The sequence below is a fragment of the Parambassis ranga genome, chromosome 7 (genome assembly GCF_900634625.1).
Source record: "Parambassis ranga chromosome 7, fParRan2.1, whole genome shotgun sequence".
Classification (NCBI taxonomy): domain Eukaryota; kingdom Metazoa; phylum Chordata; class Actinopteri; family Ambassidae; genus Parambassis; species Parambassis ranga.
Genome location: NC_041028.1, coordinates 10,381,342 through 10,396,358, shown reverse-complemented (window position 1 = coordinate 10,396,358; position 15,017 = coordinate 10,381,342). Strand labels below are relative to the sequence as shown.

At 42.8% G+C, this 15,017-nt stretch overlaps 2 protein-coding genes across 4 annotated transcripts; both read right to left on the bottom strand.

Moving 5' to 3' along the window:
• Positions 1-218: 218 nt before the first annotated feature.
• Positions 219-10,159, bottom strand: LOC114438836 (zinc finger protein 335-like). Of its 3 annotated transcripts, none has more exons than XM_028410435.1 (28): positions 9,868-10,159; positions 8,615-8,808; positions 8,261-8,537; positions 8,108-8,185; positions 6,732-7,856; positions 6,466-6,648; positions 6,182-6,346; positions 5,829-6,087; positions 5,548-5,725; positions 5,348-5,460; positions 5,240-5,258; positions 4,976-5,092; positions 4,815-4,891; positions 4,556-4,716; positions 4,250-4,467; positions 4,067-4,166; positions 3,898-3,986; positions 3,548-3,804; positions 3,350-3,464; positions 3,065-3,262; positions 2,837-2,979; positions 2,605-2,744; positions 2,391-2,488; positions 2,215-2,301; positions 1,577-1,660; positions 1,443-1,502; positions 1,263-1,368; positions 219-874 (listed from the first exon to the last, which is right to left on the bottom strand). In XM_028410435.1, the coding sequence occupies exons 2-28, from the start codon at positions 8,804-8,806 to the stop codon at positions 753-755; spliced, it is 4,761 nt and encodes a 1,586-aa protein (XP_028266236.1). In that variant the 5' UTR covers positions 8,807-8,808; positions 9,868-10,159; the 3' UTR covers positions 219-752. The 3 variants fall into 3 exon arrangements, with proteins under 3 accessions (XP_028266236.1, XP_028266238.1, XP_028266237.1); XM_028410437.1 differs by having other exon boundaries at positions 219-871; XM_028410436.1 differs by lacking the exon at positions 9,868-10,159 and adding an exon at positions 8,901-9,749.
• A 178-nt stretch (positions 10,160-10,337) lies between these two features.
• mmp9 (matrix metallopeptidase 9) lies at positions 10,338-14,430 on the bottom strand. The gene is made up of 13 exons (XM_028410434.1): positions 14,121-14,430; positions 13,635-13,873; positions 13,390-13,538; positions 13,188-13,316; positions 12,913-13,086; positions 12,625-12,798; positions 12,364-12,537; positions 12,130-12,285; positions 11,832-12,048; positions 11,609-11,748; positions 11,370-11,520; positions 11,169-11,272; positions 10,338-11,065 (listed from the first exon to the last, which is right to left on the bottom strand). Exons 1-13 carry the CDS (start codon positions 14,256-14,258, stop codon positions 10,941-10,943), a joined length of 2,070 nt encoding a protein of 689 aa, XP_028266235.1. The 5' UTR covers positions 14,259-14,430; the 3' UTR covers positions 10,338-10,940.
• Between the last annotated feature and the right edge of the window lie 587 nt (positions 14,431-15,017).

The window sequence follows — 15,017 nt, the reverse complement described above, 5'->3', positions numbered from 1 at the left end:
TATATATTTCGTACTATTTTCTCTAGAAGAGAATAGACTTCATTACACTGCAAGTGTTCCTGTCACTGCATTAACCTCCTGCATGGTGACAAAAATGTTTACGTATTTGGATTAGCACATTATGAGAAATGGTAACAATCAAAATGACAACAGGGCAGCTTATTTTATGACGAACATCTTAAATCTTAAGACAGTCACAAATAAAATCAATACACAAGTATACACAAAGTGATTTATTTGGTGTCAGCTTTCAGCGTAATAAACACTTCATCCTCACCAAATCACAACATCCTCCATTAACAGAAACAAATGCAAAACCTATGTACAGTAATCACATCACGGTCGCTTTCTAACCATTATTATATACCCTATTACAGATCAAAAATAAACAATCCCTTTTCATTCCATTCAAAACTAATACCTTCATTAAGACATGTTCTAAAATATATAAGCCGTTCGTTGATTACATTGTCTTGCAAATTGAAGCAGCTGAGGCACAAAAATGACACCAATTAGTCTTAAATAATTACAGATCGGACCAACCTTGCTTAAATTAATTGTTCAATGATTAGCCCCTATGTTTTAGTTAGAAGCAACAACGTGAATTTACAAAAAGCTTTTGGAACGATGCAGCCACAGCGAGCAGATAAGGCTCTATCACAGCAGGCAGGATGCATAAATGATTCGAGGTCTGTGTTCGATCAGCTCATGGTGGTTACTACTGGCCCTGATCTGCGCCCACATTTGCACCCCTATTCACTGGTAATTGTGATGACATCATAGTGGATGCCCTGTTGCTGCAGATGCTCCAGCTGTTCAGGTGTAGCTTCAGTGTAGACTGTCTGCGTCTGTGCCATGGCTGCATCTGCCACTGCTGCAAGAACAAAGAACATCCTCTTAGTCTGATTCTCTTAGTAATTTATTCTAAAGATTAATAAAGACTAAGATGTTTTTTCATCAAACAATGTTTCATTTTATTTTGACATGTTTGAGAAATAGAATGTTAGTATAATAATTAATAGAATTTGAGTCTGCTTGCAAAATAAACCTTTAAATTAAAAAAAATAAAATAAAGTATGTAGTGTAATATCTCTACACTGATTGATTTTTAAAGTATGATGTCAAACTGTTTTGCTTCAGAAAATGATGTAGAAAATCAAAAGGCACTGTCTATGATAAACAGCTGATAAATGCATAGAATAGAGACATTGCAGTGGACTAACTATCAAACTAGTTCAATCGCCTCCATTAAACAGGCTGACCTGTCACAGCAGAGTGAGCAGCAGCCTCCAGGTCTTCAGGATTCACAACCTGTTGGTCTGCGCTGACAGGCAGGTACTGGATCTGACCATCGGCACTAACAGCAATCTGAACACATAAAGAACAGAGCAGTGAGCTTCTGACTAAACGTACAGCAGAAGATTTTCAGTTCTCTGCCTCACCTGTTGCTCCTGCAGAAAAGCTCTGTCATGCTCGTACTGGATTATTTGTCCATCTGGCATCTGAAGGACCGACAGAAAAAACAGTCAAAACAACATATAGCCAGACAGTAAGTTGACATCTTGCTAAGTAATACCTGTATATGGTTGCCATCAGCTACCACTACATATTCCTGAGGGATTAGGTGCTGCACTCCATCCTGTGAAATGATATACTGCACCTGAAACAGGAAGTGAGAAAGAAGGTAACACACATTGTAGTGACTCTTGCATATATACTTCACATACAAAATCTGATTTAATGTCACAATCTGTTGGGTTTTGCAGGTCTTGCATGTGCAGTTGTGTAAAAAGCTAGTGACTTGCATGGTATTTCTGTTTTAACACCATCCCTCTGACTACTACATCTTCCCCAAGATGAATGAGCTTAGAAACATTTTACCAGTGGCAATGACATTACCATTACTGTGGACCCCAATGCCAGCTGTGAATGTAGGCACACACAATGCTGAAACATGTTAGAAAATGGACTCCTTCCTACCATTGGCCACAAAACTGACTGATTGAGTCTGAAGTTTATACAGCCAGACAGAATAAAGCTGGTCACAATACAGTCTTTGTTACACGTTCAAGTTCAAGTGTACTGAAGTCTTTGTTGCATGAAGATGAATAAGGCACATTCATACAATCATATTCAGAACACGCTCCTTTTACATAATGTTGTTTTTCTATTTGTTTATGTGCATAAAAAGCAAACACAGTGTTGCACTCTTACCTCAGTCACCTGGTTGTCTCCTGTCATCAGATGCTGAACTGTTTGTCCGTCTATGGTGGTTATCTGCTGGATGTATGTGCCTTCCTCCTGAATGATGCACACAATTATTTAAAAATGCAGAGGGTCAACAAACTGTAGGCAAAAATAGGACATTTGAGTTTAGGTGGAAATGTTACCTGGTCTGATAGTGCCTGTTCTTGAGCTACAATGATGTGATCCTGTCCCAGGGCCTGCAGTCGTTCTGGGGTGATCACTGTCTGATGTCCCTGTAGGGCTGTGGCACATACACAAATCTTATGTAGTAGTTGTTTGTTTTTTGTGGGTTTGCTTTAGGCTGAATGAGGCCTCTCTTTATGATTATTGTCACAAGAGTGACAGTGCGTCTCTTACACTGCAGTGTGGCTAAGGCCTCCTCATCACTGTTGACTATGATGGTTTGCTGCGAGGTGGCTGTGCGGCCTTTGCGAGTGGGATGATCTTGATTGTGGAGGCGCTCCATGTGAAACTTAAGATGGCCATTACGGTTAAATCTAAGATAACAGACAACATTACACACTAACATTATTGTCTGTTCAGTAACTCTATGTCTAATGCATACATATTTGTTATGTTAGGCTCCCACCTTTGTCCACAAAGTTTGCAAGAAAATGGTTTCTCATTGGTGTGAGTCATCATGTGCCTGCGCAGGTCCTTCTTGTTCTTAGAGGCAAAGCTACAGTTTGGACACTTGTGAGGACGCAGGTAGGAATGCATCCCCATGTGTGTCTAAAGGTATAGAGAATATCGGTCAAACTTTACGAACATAAAAGTCATACAGACAGAAATGTCCTTGACTAATTGATAGACTCACTTTGACATCAGGCCAGGAGGTGGAGGTGTAGTCACAATCAGGACACTTGAAGGTGCTGGGATCTATGTGCGCCCTCTTGTGGTTTTCCATGTCAGAGCGTCCATGGAAAGACTCCATGCAGATTCGACAGGAAAACCTCTTGGTGTTGAGACTGGGAGAGCTCACTGTAGAGGGAGAGGGCGGAGCTTCGCTGCTCAGCTGACAGAAAACAGAAGACGCTGTCAGAAAGGCGGGCTAATGGAGAGTACATCTGTTATGCGTATAAAGGTTACAGATGGTAGTTACCTCTACTTGTTGCAATACACCATCAGCCAGCTCTGAGGTCAGATAGTATTTGTCACCCTTGAGGTTTTCTGATGCCGACACTTCCAAAGCCTGAGACGGGCTGCTTTCACCATTACTGCGAAAGCAGCAGTTAATAAGATTATGTTGAGAAATGTATGTTTCTATTGAGGCAGAATCAGATAGTGTGTATTATGTTACCTGTATCCAGGGCTATGGATTTCCTCAGCAGCCTGCTCCACCACACTGAATTCCCCTCCCCCTTCATAAGCTTCAATAGCAATCTGTGTAAGCTCTCCTGTTTCAGAGGTTGCTGCCTCGTAGGCCTCCTGTAGCACCGTCTCACCGTTCTCAGACACATGGAAGGTTACAATCTTTTGGGCCTGACCGGGTGCTGTGGTCACTGTGCTCCATGTACCCTTTTCCAAAGGTTTTCCCTCAGACTTCAACACTGCTACCTGAAATTTTTTACACAATTTGCTTATCGCTAAGAAACAAGCATAATTCCACCATAAAGTATCAGTGTTCAATGGAATATCTGATGAGCCAACCTGTAAAGAGTTTCCAACCAGTTCCCGGGCATTGCTCATGTTCAGCAGCAGGTCCAGGGCGTTTTGGGCAGATAGGTCACTGGATTCAGCTGAGGAGAGTGTGGAGACAAAGTCAGCATTCGGCCTTATCCTAAATATTTAAAATGTTTCTGGTGGAGTCCTCACTGACCTTGTTCATAGATGATGGTTGTGTTTCCCAGTGCATCCTGCGACACTGAAGCATTTTCTATGCCCTGCATGGCTTGTAGTGTCACAGGGTCCACTGCAACCTAAATATAAAGCAGAAAGCCATTTAGGGTACTACCTCCAAGTACCACAAAATGATCAAATAACATCCTAATAACTGACTCACAATTGTGTTCTGCAAGCCCGGTGCTTCATCCTGTTGTTTGAGCTCATCAATCTGCTGAAGGGTGAAGAAGGGTCTGCGTCGTCTCCTCACAGGCTCTTCAGGGTGAGCCACAGACCACTCTTCAAATGCCTCAGGGTGGCGACACTGTACATGAAGGCGCAGGTTTTTCCTATGCTTGGTGTTGAAGTGACACATATCACAGGAGAAGGGCTTTTCACCTGTAAAGATTTACAATATGTAGTTTAGTATAATACAGTGAGGTGCACTGCTGAGTCTAAACAATTGAAGTCTTGCAGCTGTAGTGACCTGTGTGTTTGATGGCCAGATGAGAGACCAGGAACTCCTCTTTAGAGGTGGAGTATTTACAGTAGTCACACTTGAAGGGCCTGTCGTTGGTGTGGGACAGCTGATGGTTGAGCAGCAGCTTCTTGTTGTCACAAGTGTAATCGCAAAACTCACACTTGAATCTGAAACATACACATTTAAAGTACATTTGTTACAATTAAAGAGAACAGACTGGTGCATGACATTAATTTAAGATAGAATGAAAGTTTTCAGTGCTGACTTGTTGTCTTCAAGACTCTGAATGTGGGTCAGTAGGTGCATCTTGAATGTGTACCGCTTCTTGAAGGATTTACCACACTGCAGAGACAGAGAGGCATCATTAGCAAGAGCTTTGTAGAAACTTTTATTGTGTCTCAAAACAATTCAACATATTCCCCTGACCTTATCACACATGTGTGGTTTCTCTGAGCTGTGTGTTTTCATGTGCTGAGTCAGTCTCTTTTGCATGGGGTAAACCCTGTGACAGACAGGGCAGGGGAACTCCGACACCTTTGGTGCCTACAAGAATCAGAATAAATTCGCCAACAATAACTACACAGTCCAAAACACAACAGCAACCAGCCACAACAAAAGCAACAACTCCAAATGTCATATTTTACATAGTTTTTACTCAATATTCAAATATGACCAGCATTCATTTCTTACCAACTCAGTCTTCCTTTTCCTGTAAAAATGGAAAAGAAATGATCAGTCAAGATATATGAAAACCAACAAGACCTTTGAGGACTCATTCACTGTGTGTGAGTTACTTACTTCTCTTTGTTGTGGATGGCTGAATGGCGGAGGACATCTTTCCTGTAAACACTTGTGTAATCACACTCCTCACATTTGAAGGGCTTGGTGCCCTCATGATTGAACATGTGTTCCTAAAAAAAACGAGTTTTGGGACACTGTGAGTAAAGTGTATAAACTGAGGTAAAAACGATGAATGCAATTTGTTTAATGCAGCTGACCTTCAGTGAAGACCAGCGCTTGCAGCGATAGCTGCACTGGAGGCATTTGAAGAGCTCCGGGTCATTTCCTTCATGAGAGTCCACATGGAACCGCAAATCCTCTTGAGTGAGAAAACGTGAGCCACAGATCCAGCAGTTATGGGGTCTCAGGAGCGGTTTAAGGGATTTATAATATCGACTGGAAGAAAATGAAAGAAATTAGCGAAGGTGTTTTCTTTATACTATATATACTATACATTTTCTTTATACTAAAACATGTACACTTATAATTTGTAACTTACTTTCTATTTAAATATTTCTTATATTTCTTGCGAAGAAAGCGCTTGGATGGTCTACCACGTTTCCGTGGGAAGAATTCCTCCTCTGGCTGCGTGTTGGAAGAAGGGTCTTTGTTTTCAGAGTCTGACTGGCTTATTGCTGCTTCAGCTGTGTCTCTATCAGTCTCCATTCCTGGAGCATTGCCTATCCCAGAGGAACTTGCCTCTTCAGAAGCACCCACATCGGCACTAAGCCTGGGCCTCTTATCAATACTTTCTGCTTCTGTAACAAATTTTTAAACAAGAAAAATAAAGTCAAGTATCTCTTCGGCAGTAACAGGCTGCTGTGATTTGCCCTGTAAAAACTGAATACTCACCTTTGCTGTTGTAGCCCTCATCAAAAACACAGTACTTTCTTGGTCGGCCAACTTTGCGTCGAGGACGCCCTTGTGAAGAAGAGGAGATGGGAGTAGTGGGCTTCTTTACGATGGCAGGTGGTCTTCCTGTGCTATCCTCCTCAGCTGGGTTGTAGTCACTGTCCTCTGGAAATAAATGAGAGACCAAGTAAAAAATTCATGTTGTTTTATGCCTTAAAAAATCTAAACATAACAACATTTGCAAAGATGATTGAGTGTTAAATGAAAAGCGGTCTCTCACTGACCATCAGGGTCGTCAATAGCCCCAGCATCAACAACATCATCGTCCTCTTCCTCTGCCTGTTGGGTCTCAGCAGTCTGCACCTTCACTGCCCTTTTCTCTTCTGCTTCCTCCCTCTCTGCCTTTTGACGGGCCAATGTCTCACTTTTAGGAGGGCGTCCACGTTTACGTTTCTTTGGCATTTCTCCTAAAAAAAAGGACAAATTATGCCACAAAATACACAAGACTAAAAAGTAAATCGAGGGATCTGTCATGTATTATCAGTCTCACCTGCAGGTTTGAAGTGTTTGTCTCTCATGTGGTTGATGAGTGTGTCTTTGGAAGCACTCTTGTATGGACACATCTTACACTTGAACTGCTGTACAATCACTACTTCCATCATCTTCTCTAACTCAGCCAGGTTTGGTGGTCGGTCTCCTGAGCCTTCTGCCACAGTTGATGTCTCTATGTCCCTAACTAGCCCAGCTTCATTCTGCGAGCCTTGGGGCCCCTCTTGGCTTTGTGAGCACTGCTGGGCCAGCTCAGGTTCTGGATTAGAAGAGTATGTCCCACTGCTGCTGATGAAAGGCCCAGGCTGGCTCTCACTGCATTCTAGTCCCTCAGAAAGTCCAACAGAACCAGCTGTGTCTGCTAGAGGATGATCTGATGAGGAGCTGTCATCAGTATAGAGAGAGGCTTCTGGGCCATTGCTACTCTCCATATAACAGGAGTACTGGGGCTGCTGTTGAGAGTGCTGGGGCTGATCTGGATCTTGGTTCCGCTCGTCATCCTCATCATCGTCATCTCTCACCTGGTACCGAGAGCAACCTGGCTGCTCAGAGTCTGCAGCCGCAACACATTCTCCACCATACTCAGCAGAATACTGCCGACTTGTCTGTGTCCGGTGGTCTGCACTGCTGTCAATGTAACTGCGGGATTGATGTGGTTGCTCTCCCTCATCCACTGCACACTCCAGGTATCCAGCACTGCACTCAACCACATAATGACTCCGGCTGGTATGATTCGAGTCAGCTCCACTACACTCCACATATCCGGGGAGGTCCTGATCACTGTTATTCCCACTGTAGTCAGGGAAACCTGACTGAGAACGTGTCTGGTCAGGTTCCTCACCTGAACACTCCACAAAGGAGGATGAAGACTCTTCTGTCTGGTCTGGACCATCGGCACTGCAGTCCATGTACTGAGAGGGGTGTGAATGTTGGGGCTGGTCAGGCTGGCTGCTGCTCTCCTCAGGGTAACCTGAATGTCCAGGCTGATCATCAGGCTGGTCAGGTTCAAGACTGCCCTGCAGGTCTCCCTGGTCAAGACAGGTGGATGTGGGACCCTCAGCAAGGGCTTCTATGGCTATACGATTGGAGAGGGCAGAAGACGGCATCTGGGCTACCATAGGAGCCCCTGCAACGGACAAGCACATAAAAATGGATTGTAGACAATTCATTAGAAATGAATCCTATGCTTTGTGATAATTCATCTGCCTCAGTACATTTGAAATTACGTTAAAAAGTCACAAGATTAAATAAAGCTGAAGTTTTAAGTTCATGTCAAGTTGACATGAGGCGCTTAATCATCTACTGTATAAATGCTGTACAAGTGTCAGAGTCATTTTCTAGAAAAGATCAACAAGTTAGCAATAACAGCACACTTACCATCATCAGGTCGTTGTAATATTAGATATTGGGTGGTTTCTGCATCTCCATCTTCTGCACTGGTCACAGCTATGCAACCTATTACAGCAGTAGACATCACAGACTCAGCACAAAGCTTTTTACTACTATAATGATATACTGACAAAGAGTTACCATTCATGATGTCGGGGCCAATAGTGGACTCTATTATCTTGTCAATGGCAGATCCCAGATCTGATGAGGTTGAAGCAGTTGAGTCAGAAACCATCATGGCTCCTTCAGACACAGCACTGGAGTGGACCAGCACCTGGGCTGACTCAGACACCAGCACTGACTGTGTTACTGTGGAGACGCTGGACACACTGGTGGACTGGGCCACTGAGGAGGAGTCTGGGAGGTGGACTGATGAAACTCGGACATCTGTGCTGGAGCTGGTCTCTGGGATGAACACCTTGACAGGCAAAGGAAAAACATGATAATGTCTAAAAATGTTTTCTGACTTAAGAATCTGTGTAAAATAAGACTTACCACAAGTCCCTCTGAGCTTTGTCCCACCTGACAGTCAGACTCTGGGGCTGTTGCATGAGAGGCAGCAGCATCACTGCTGTCTGCAGACATGACTTCAGATGACTCCATACCCATACCGCTTTCAGACGGCTCCTCCATGCCTGAGGGGCCTGCATCGCTGCTACTCTCCACCTCATTCTCCTCCAAATCCATAACTAAAAAAGCAAATATTAACTCAACCAAAGACGTGTAATCAAGTACAAGTCAGCTGTATTAAGATAACACAACTTATGAACAGTTTGGTTACCTGCCACATGTTACTATGATTGCCAATGCCACATTGTTTGTATAATAGTTATAATTTATGGTTACAGACACTTTTTGCAAGTATCTGTATATACAGAGACTAAACCCTCTTTGAAAGTTTTGAAGACAGCATAGCCTATGATCTGGGTGGGAAATCAGTTGTCTGTCAAACTTTCTCAACTACAACTGTGGGTGAATCTTTATTCTTGAACTCACAGGATTGAATAGCTTGTTAAAGATCTGATTCCATGTGAAAGTTATGGTTGAGTGCAGATTTTTGCTATTGGGTGTAATAATATGGATTGTTTCCATGTATTATGTGCAGTATTTGCGCTACACCTCTTGTCAAAAATACAGTGATGCATGAAGGCCAGTGCAGTTTATTTCGAAGTGTTTGTCCACTGGATTTTGCTTTTATATTAGCAACGTGACTTGTTTTTAATGTAGCAAAGTCATTTTCTTTGTCGGGAGAGATCAGATCATGATTTGATACATGTTTATGACTGAAAACACTCCTGGACACAACGTTAATCAAAGAAACCAGCATCAACAGAAACAACGATAGAACCAGCTAGTTAGCTTTTAGCAGGCTAACTAGCGCAGCTAAATGTCGTGTTTTATGACGCCTACACAGATCCAAGCATTTCCCGTTTATAACTAACGGTTTGCACAGTAGACACTGCAGACGTCTCGGTAAATGGCAAACACACAAGACAAACTCGACATATTGGGACACGACTGCCTCCACTTCATGCTTTAGCCCTTTTAAACAGGCCTAGCTGCCCTTTATCCTGCCTGCTCCGCGTCGCCATTTTACAACAGGCGTCCCTTTTTACACTCAGGCAATCTGAGAGCTCTACTGGGGACCTCGAGGGCCTGAGCTGATACAGACCGCCCAAACACTCTCCCTGAAGAAAATAAAAACATTTTCCCCCTCCGACACTAGAATCTTAGCTCTTTTTTCTTACCTCGTATTTTCGAATAGACGGGTGTCCTATAGTGTAGAGGCGCTGGATCAAAGAGAAAATAGTAACCGATAATTGTTGCTTCTTTCTAGTCGGGCGCCATGAGTCTCTCCTTGCTTCCTGTCCTAGCAACCGGAACTCATTTATTGTTTTTCTTAAAAACAAGACTTGCTGAGTATCCAGCCTCAATATATTTCCTAATTTAACGGCTTGTTTTTAGTAATTGTTTGTCAATCATATGTTGGTGCAGATATTCGTGAAAGAATGTGATGTTTGAAATTTCATGGTGGACTATTGTTTTTAGAGGAAGGCGTATTACGCAATTGCGTGCGGAGTAATATGCTTCTATTTATAATCTGTCATGGCGTTCAGGGATTGAAATCCAAACTAACGAAGATTTTATTTTGATGACGTGGACTCAAATGTTACAGGGTGTGGGAACGTCAGAAAGAAAGAAAAACTACTGAGAGGGGTCAAGTTGATCTGAATGTTTATTGCATTAAAAGTTAAAACTTCTATACAAAAATGAATAGTTTATAAATAATTTCAGTAAAGGACATGCGTTGTCTTCCAGTGCAAGTGATTGGCTTTAAAGCCATTTTAGAAAACAATATACAAAACAAATAAGCTTGAGACACACAAATAATATAACTTTAGATACTGCTATAAATATCAAAATAATCCAATACTGTTAAGAATCTGAACCTGTCAGACTGAAGTTATTAAACATCTGGAAGCTGATCCAGACAGCATCTGAGAATATTTAAGTTGTGGTTATGGGTCTCACATCTTTGACCAACATAACTATTACTTCACAGATTATTAGAATGAGGGCAGGCAGTTTGCTTTCTTGTGCTGGGTCTTTAAATTATATTTAGGCCAATGTTTTTTTTTCTATAATTAACCAGCATGGCAGGGGAGGCTGATAATTCACATCCCAGCAAGCACACACATCTTACAACAGGCGCTAAATATACAAACACTGCATCACATTCTCCCTGACACCTGCACAAAGAGAAGAGAAATGGGTGCTACCACATTTACAGACAATTGCCAGCCCATCAGTGTTCATCTCCTCAGTAGTGAGTGCCTGCAGTTTCTGAGCACTGGAGTAGGTCATATTTGACGTAGCCTACACGGTCCACCTGTCTGCGGGAATTCATCCGCCAGTAGAAGCGGTCGCGGCAGAAGTACATGTGGCCTAAAGGAGAAAAATATTGGAATTAAAGCAACAGAATTCAAGCAAGTGCTCACTTAATGCTTTATTGACTTGATACATATTTAAAACTGACAAGATTATTTACCTTTGTAAAAGAAAACATCATGAGCATCAGAAGGGACGCCACCAAAGGCAGAGGCAGTAAATCTGGGGTAGCCTGAGTCAATCTTCTGAGCCTTCAGATCTAGCCTTTATTTTAAAAAATGACATAAGAGGAAAACATCAGAACTCTTCTTTTACATACAGAGTGTGCAGTAAACACACCAAAGGCACAATTTTTACTCACCTCCAGAATTTCTCCCCACTGAAGAGCAGCACTTTGCTTTTCCCCCTCTGCACTGATCCCTCCACCTTCTGAATGTCATTCTCCAGGCCGAGCTTCACAATGCCACGGGGACCCAGAGTGCTTTGCCCTGTGTACACCCAGAACTGAGGCCCTGCAGAAAGAAAATCCAAACTATTAGTCTAATTTGGACTTTTGGTTAATGTTTCAGTGATCTGTTAAACACAGCTCTGAGGCTTTACCTGAGAAAAAGTACACTTTCTTGGTCAGATTATCCTCAAAGGCAGAGTCAATGACAGCTGGCAGATCCGACCACCTCTCTGAAATAGAAAAAGGTCCCTTGGGTCCTGAATCGCTCCCACTGGACACCGTCCAGTAAAGTCTGTTGATCAAAAAATGAACACATCAACATTTCCTGCCTGCGAATGTGTTGTGGTTGACAAAAACAGTGAATAATTTACTCACCCATCCTTGAAGAAATGTAGATTTCCTTCGATCACAGTAATGGTGTCAAATGTGGTCATCTTGCATGCATCTTTGGTTGGATCCACAGGTCGAGTGGTGGTAGTTGTGGGAAGGGTGGTGTGGTCAGGCTTATCTTCAGATGTGGTAGGGTCTGGCATGGGAGCAGTGGTAGGGGGTTTGGGTTGAGGTGGGGTGGGATCTGGGCCCGTTTTACGCCCTGAAACATGTTAAAAATGGTTAATAAGTTGTAGAGATTTTGATGTGATGTCACAGCATAAATTTGTTTTCATGACCCTACCGTATAGATACTGAATGCCTTCAATGTCATCCTTATGCAGGGAGAAGTCTTCCACGTAGCTGTACATGGGGTACATGAGAGCCTCCCTGATGCTGGAATGATCCAGGCCAAGGGCATGTCCGAACTCATGGGCTGCCACCAGGAACAGACTATAACCTGCAACACAGCAAACATTACAGGATAAATGAATATATAATATATATTTTAACGTGCTCTTTTTTCTGTGTTACTCACCCTGGTCTGGACAGAGGCCCCATTTCTTGTCTTCATCATAGTTGTCAGTGGTACTGCACCACAACTTGCCATCATTTCGTCCCTCACTGGTGCATGAATTATACTTCTTACCCAGGAACACAAATGGGAAGTGGCAGGGCTCCCCCTCAGAATTTCCATTAATGACAGCAGTGTCTGGCCAAACAAAGACATAACAGCAACATGTAAACAAAACAACAAGCCATTGTGGCAGCACTCCGCAGTGTGGTTCCTCTCACTCACCACGACTTGGACAGAATCCAAATTTCCTGTCCCTGTCAAAGCTGTCTGTGGTGGCACACCAGCGGTAGCCATCAGTACGGCCGTCTGTGGTGCAGCCTTCATACTCCTCCTCCTGGAAAGTGAAGGGGAAGACGCACTTGGCTCCATCGGCATTTCCTCCAAATGTGTACAGAACTGTCAGGGTGAGAATTAAGGGCAGGAATAAGTGAGTCAGTTTGTCACCAAAGCACCCAACATATCTGACTTCTGGCCTGTGATACGCCCTGGAGAATAAATGAGCAAGCTTACGTTCACTTGGGCAGAAGCCGTATTTCTTGTCTCTGTCATAATCCGATGTGGTGGCACACCATGGCAGGTTATCTGAGCGACCATTGGTGGTACAGGTGGTGTAAGATTTGCCTTCAAAAATGAAGGGGAAGCGGCACATGGCACCGTCGGCATTGCCATAACGAGTCTTTACAGCTTTTATGTAGAAAAAAAAAGATTGATTCATTGTAATTTTTAAAATGAACACTAGAGGGAGACAACTGCATTTATCATCAGAGGCAGGACACTGTTCTTACCTGGTCCTTTTCCCAGCGTCCAATACTCATCATCATCAAAGTGGGCATCTCCCTGCATGCCCTCACCAGGGGGGTAAGCATGGGCGAGGAGGCCATCCTTTCCATCAAATGGGTATGGGTCTCCATGGTCTAAAGAGCACTTCAATTAGTGCTTCATTTCAGACAATGTTTACAGAACAAATATGAAAATCCAAATACATACCCGCTCTTCCAAATGATATCATGATATCAGCTGTGCCATCAAACAGGCGAGTAAAGGTCAGAGGGGTCACATCACTCCACACCTTGAAGGCTCTGGCAAAGGCATCATCAATCAAAGAACTGTCCATGTCAGGAGAGTAGTTGATAACCCTGTGGAGAGAAGCAGAGTGATAAATGCAGTGAACTAAATTGTATTAAAATCATTATGCCATCGAGTGTAGCGTTACATTCTTTCCCTCTGCCCACCTGTAAGTAACATCCTTATGGTCCCATTTGAGGTCTCCTTCAAAGGTTTTATAGTTGCCAACATCAGGAACCCCGCAGCGAGGCCGTTTCATGACCTCCACGGTTGCCTCATCGAGCTCTCCAGTCTCCTCTAAGCCCATCTGCTTCTGCATCTTCTTCAAAGCCTTGGAAGTGGACACCATAGATTGGAAGCCGCTGCGGTGCAGAGTGTCCAAGTAGCCAAACTTCTTAAGATAATTCTAAAGGGACAAAACACACCAATACAGCTCAATGTGTGCAAAAAGTTGACTTTGGAAAACAAAGTAAATGCTCTCTGTATTTTATGGCATTTGCCGTCACCCCGCTGTAACATACACGTTGAAATTACATTGCATTAACATTATGACAGGAATCTATGTTCAAGTAATTAGCTCCCTGCACAGCTTGATTGCATCCTGTTTTGGGAATTTCAGTCCAACAAGGCAAAATGAACCATCTGCTACTCACTTCTGCCCGCTCCATATCAGTCATGTTTTTGATGATGTCTCCCGGGAAGGTAACATTGATGGTCTTAATGGGAACACTCCATCCATTCTGCAAACTTATCCCCAAAAGTAAACACACAACTAACGCACAGCATCTCATGATGAGATCTACTGTAGACTAGATCAACAAAAAACTAACAAAAATGTTCTTTGCAGTCAGCAAAAGCTCAGTTAACAACAACAAAAATCTAATTGCTTCTCTCCTGCAGATTGTTGCTCCTTCAGCGCTGCCTCCTCACTTTGTTATGACTGGTGCCTCCTGTTGATGTCTCTCTGCTTTGTGCTTAGGTTGAGGTTGTGGACCTTGTATTTATGCAACATAACGACTTAGTCACTAACCTCGTCCCCGCCTACTACAAACCTCAGTCCTCCTACTTTTATCTTGACAGACTGTATGAGTTGAATGGGGGACTTGGGGAATTTCCAAAATTTCCACATTTAACTTTACCTAACAGCTAATAGGTGGTTAATTAATTGTACTTTTTTGGAGATGTTTCAAACTGGAAGGGTGTGGTATGCTGGCAGTGATGGAGAAGACCAATTATGGCAAATGATGATGTTTGCTGCATTAACCAGTAAAATGTAAACCCACAGTTTAAGCAGAAGACAATATACTTTGAAATCTCTTGGAATTAATTAGTAATTAATTATTTAATATAAAGAACATAAACACAATTCATTTGGCATTGTATTTATCCCTTTAAATCTTGGACCGGCTTTTTACATGTTATTTTTACAGATCAACACACTCATCATGGGACCTGGCCAGACACTTCTGTTATTTCTACACCTAAAGTTTGGGTATAAAAAAGATTGCTTCCACTTTTTTCCTAAATAGAAATGTGTGTTTCCTCTTTAT

What these genes read in the sequence shown, in the direction of transcription:
- LOC114438836 (XM_028410435.1), bottom strand. Translation starts at nt 8,806, where the DNA reads ATGGATTTGGAGGAGAATGAGGTGGAGAGTAGCAGCGATGCAGGCCCC. An exon ending in AAAGCTCAGAGGGACTTGTG is followed by an intron (nt 8,538 to 8,614) that starts GTAAGTCTTATT and finishes TTGCCTGTCAAG; the next exon opens with GTGTTCATCCCAGAGACCAG. An exon ending in ATCCATAGCCCTGGATACAG is followed by an intron (nt 3,465 to 3,547) that starts GTAACATAATAC and finishes CTGCTTTCGCAG; the next exon opens with TAATGGTGAAAGCAGCCCGT.
- mmp9 (XM_028410434.1), bottom strand. Translation starts at nt 14,258, where the DNA reads ATGAGATGCTGTGCGTTAGTTGTGTGTTTACTTTTGGGGATAAGTTTG. An exon ending in CATAAGGATGTTACTTACAG is followed by an intron (nt 13,539 to 13,634) that starts GTGGGCAGAGGG and finishes TTCTCTCCACAG; the next exon opens with GGTTATCAACTACTCTCCTG. An exon ending in TGATGTTTTCTTTTACAAAG is followed by an intron (nt 11,066 to 11,168) that starts GTAAATAATCTT and finishes TTTCTCCTTTAG; the next exon opens with GCCACATGTACTTCTGCCGC.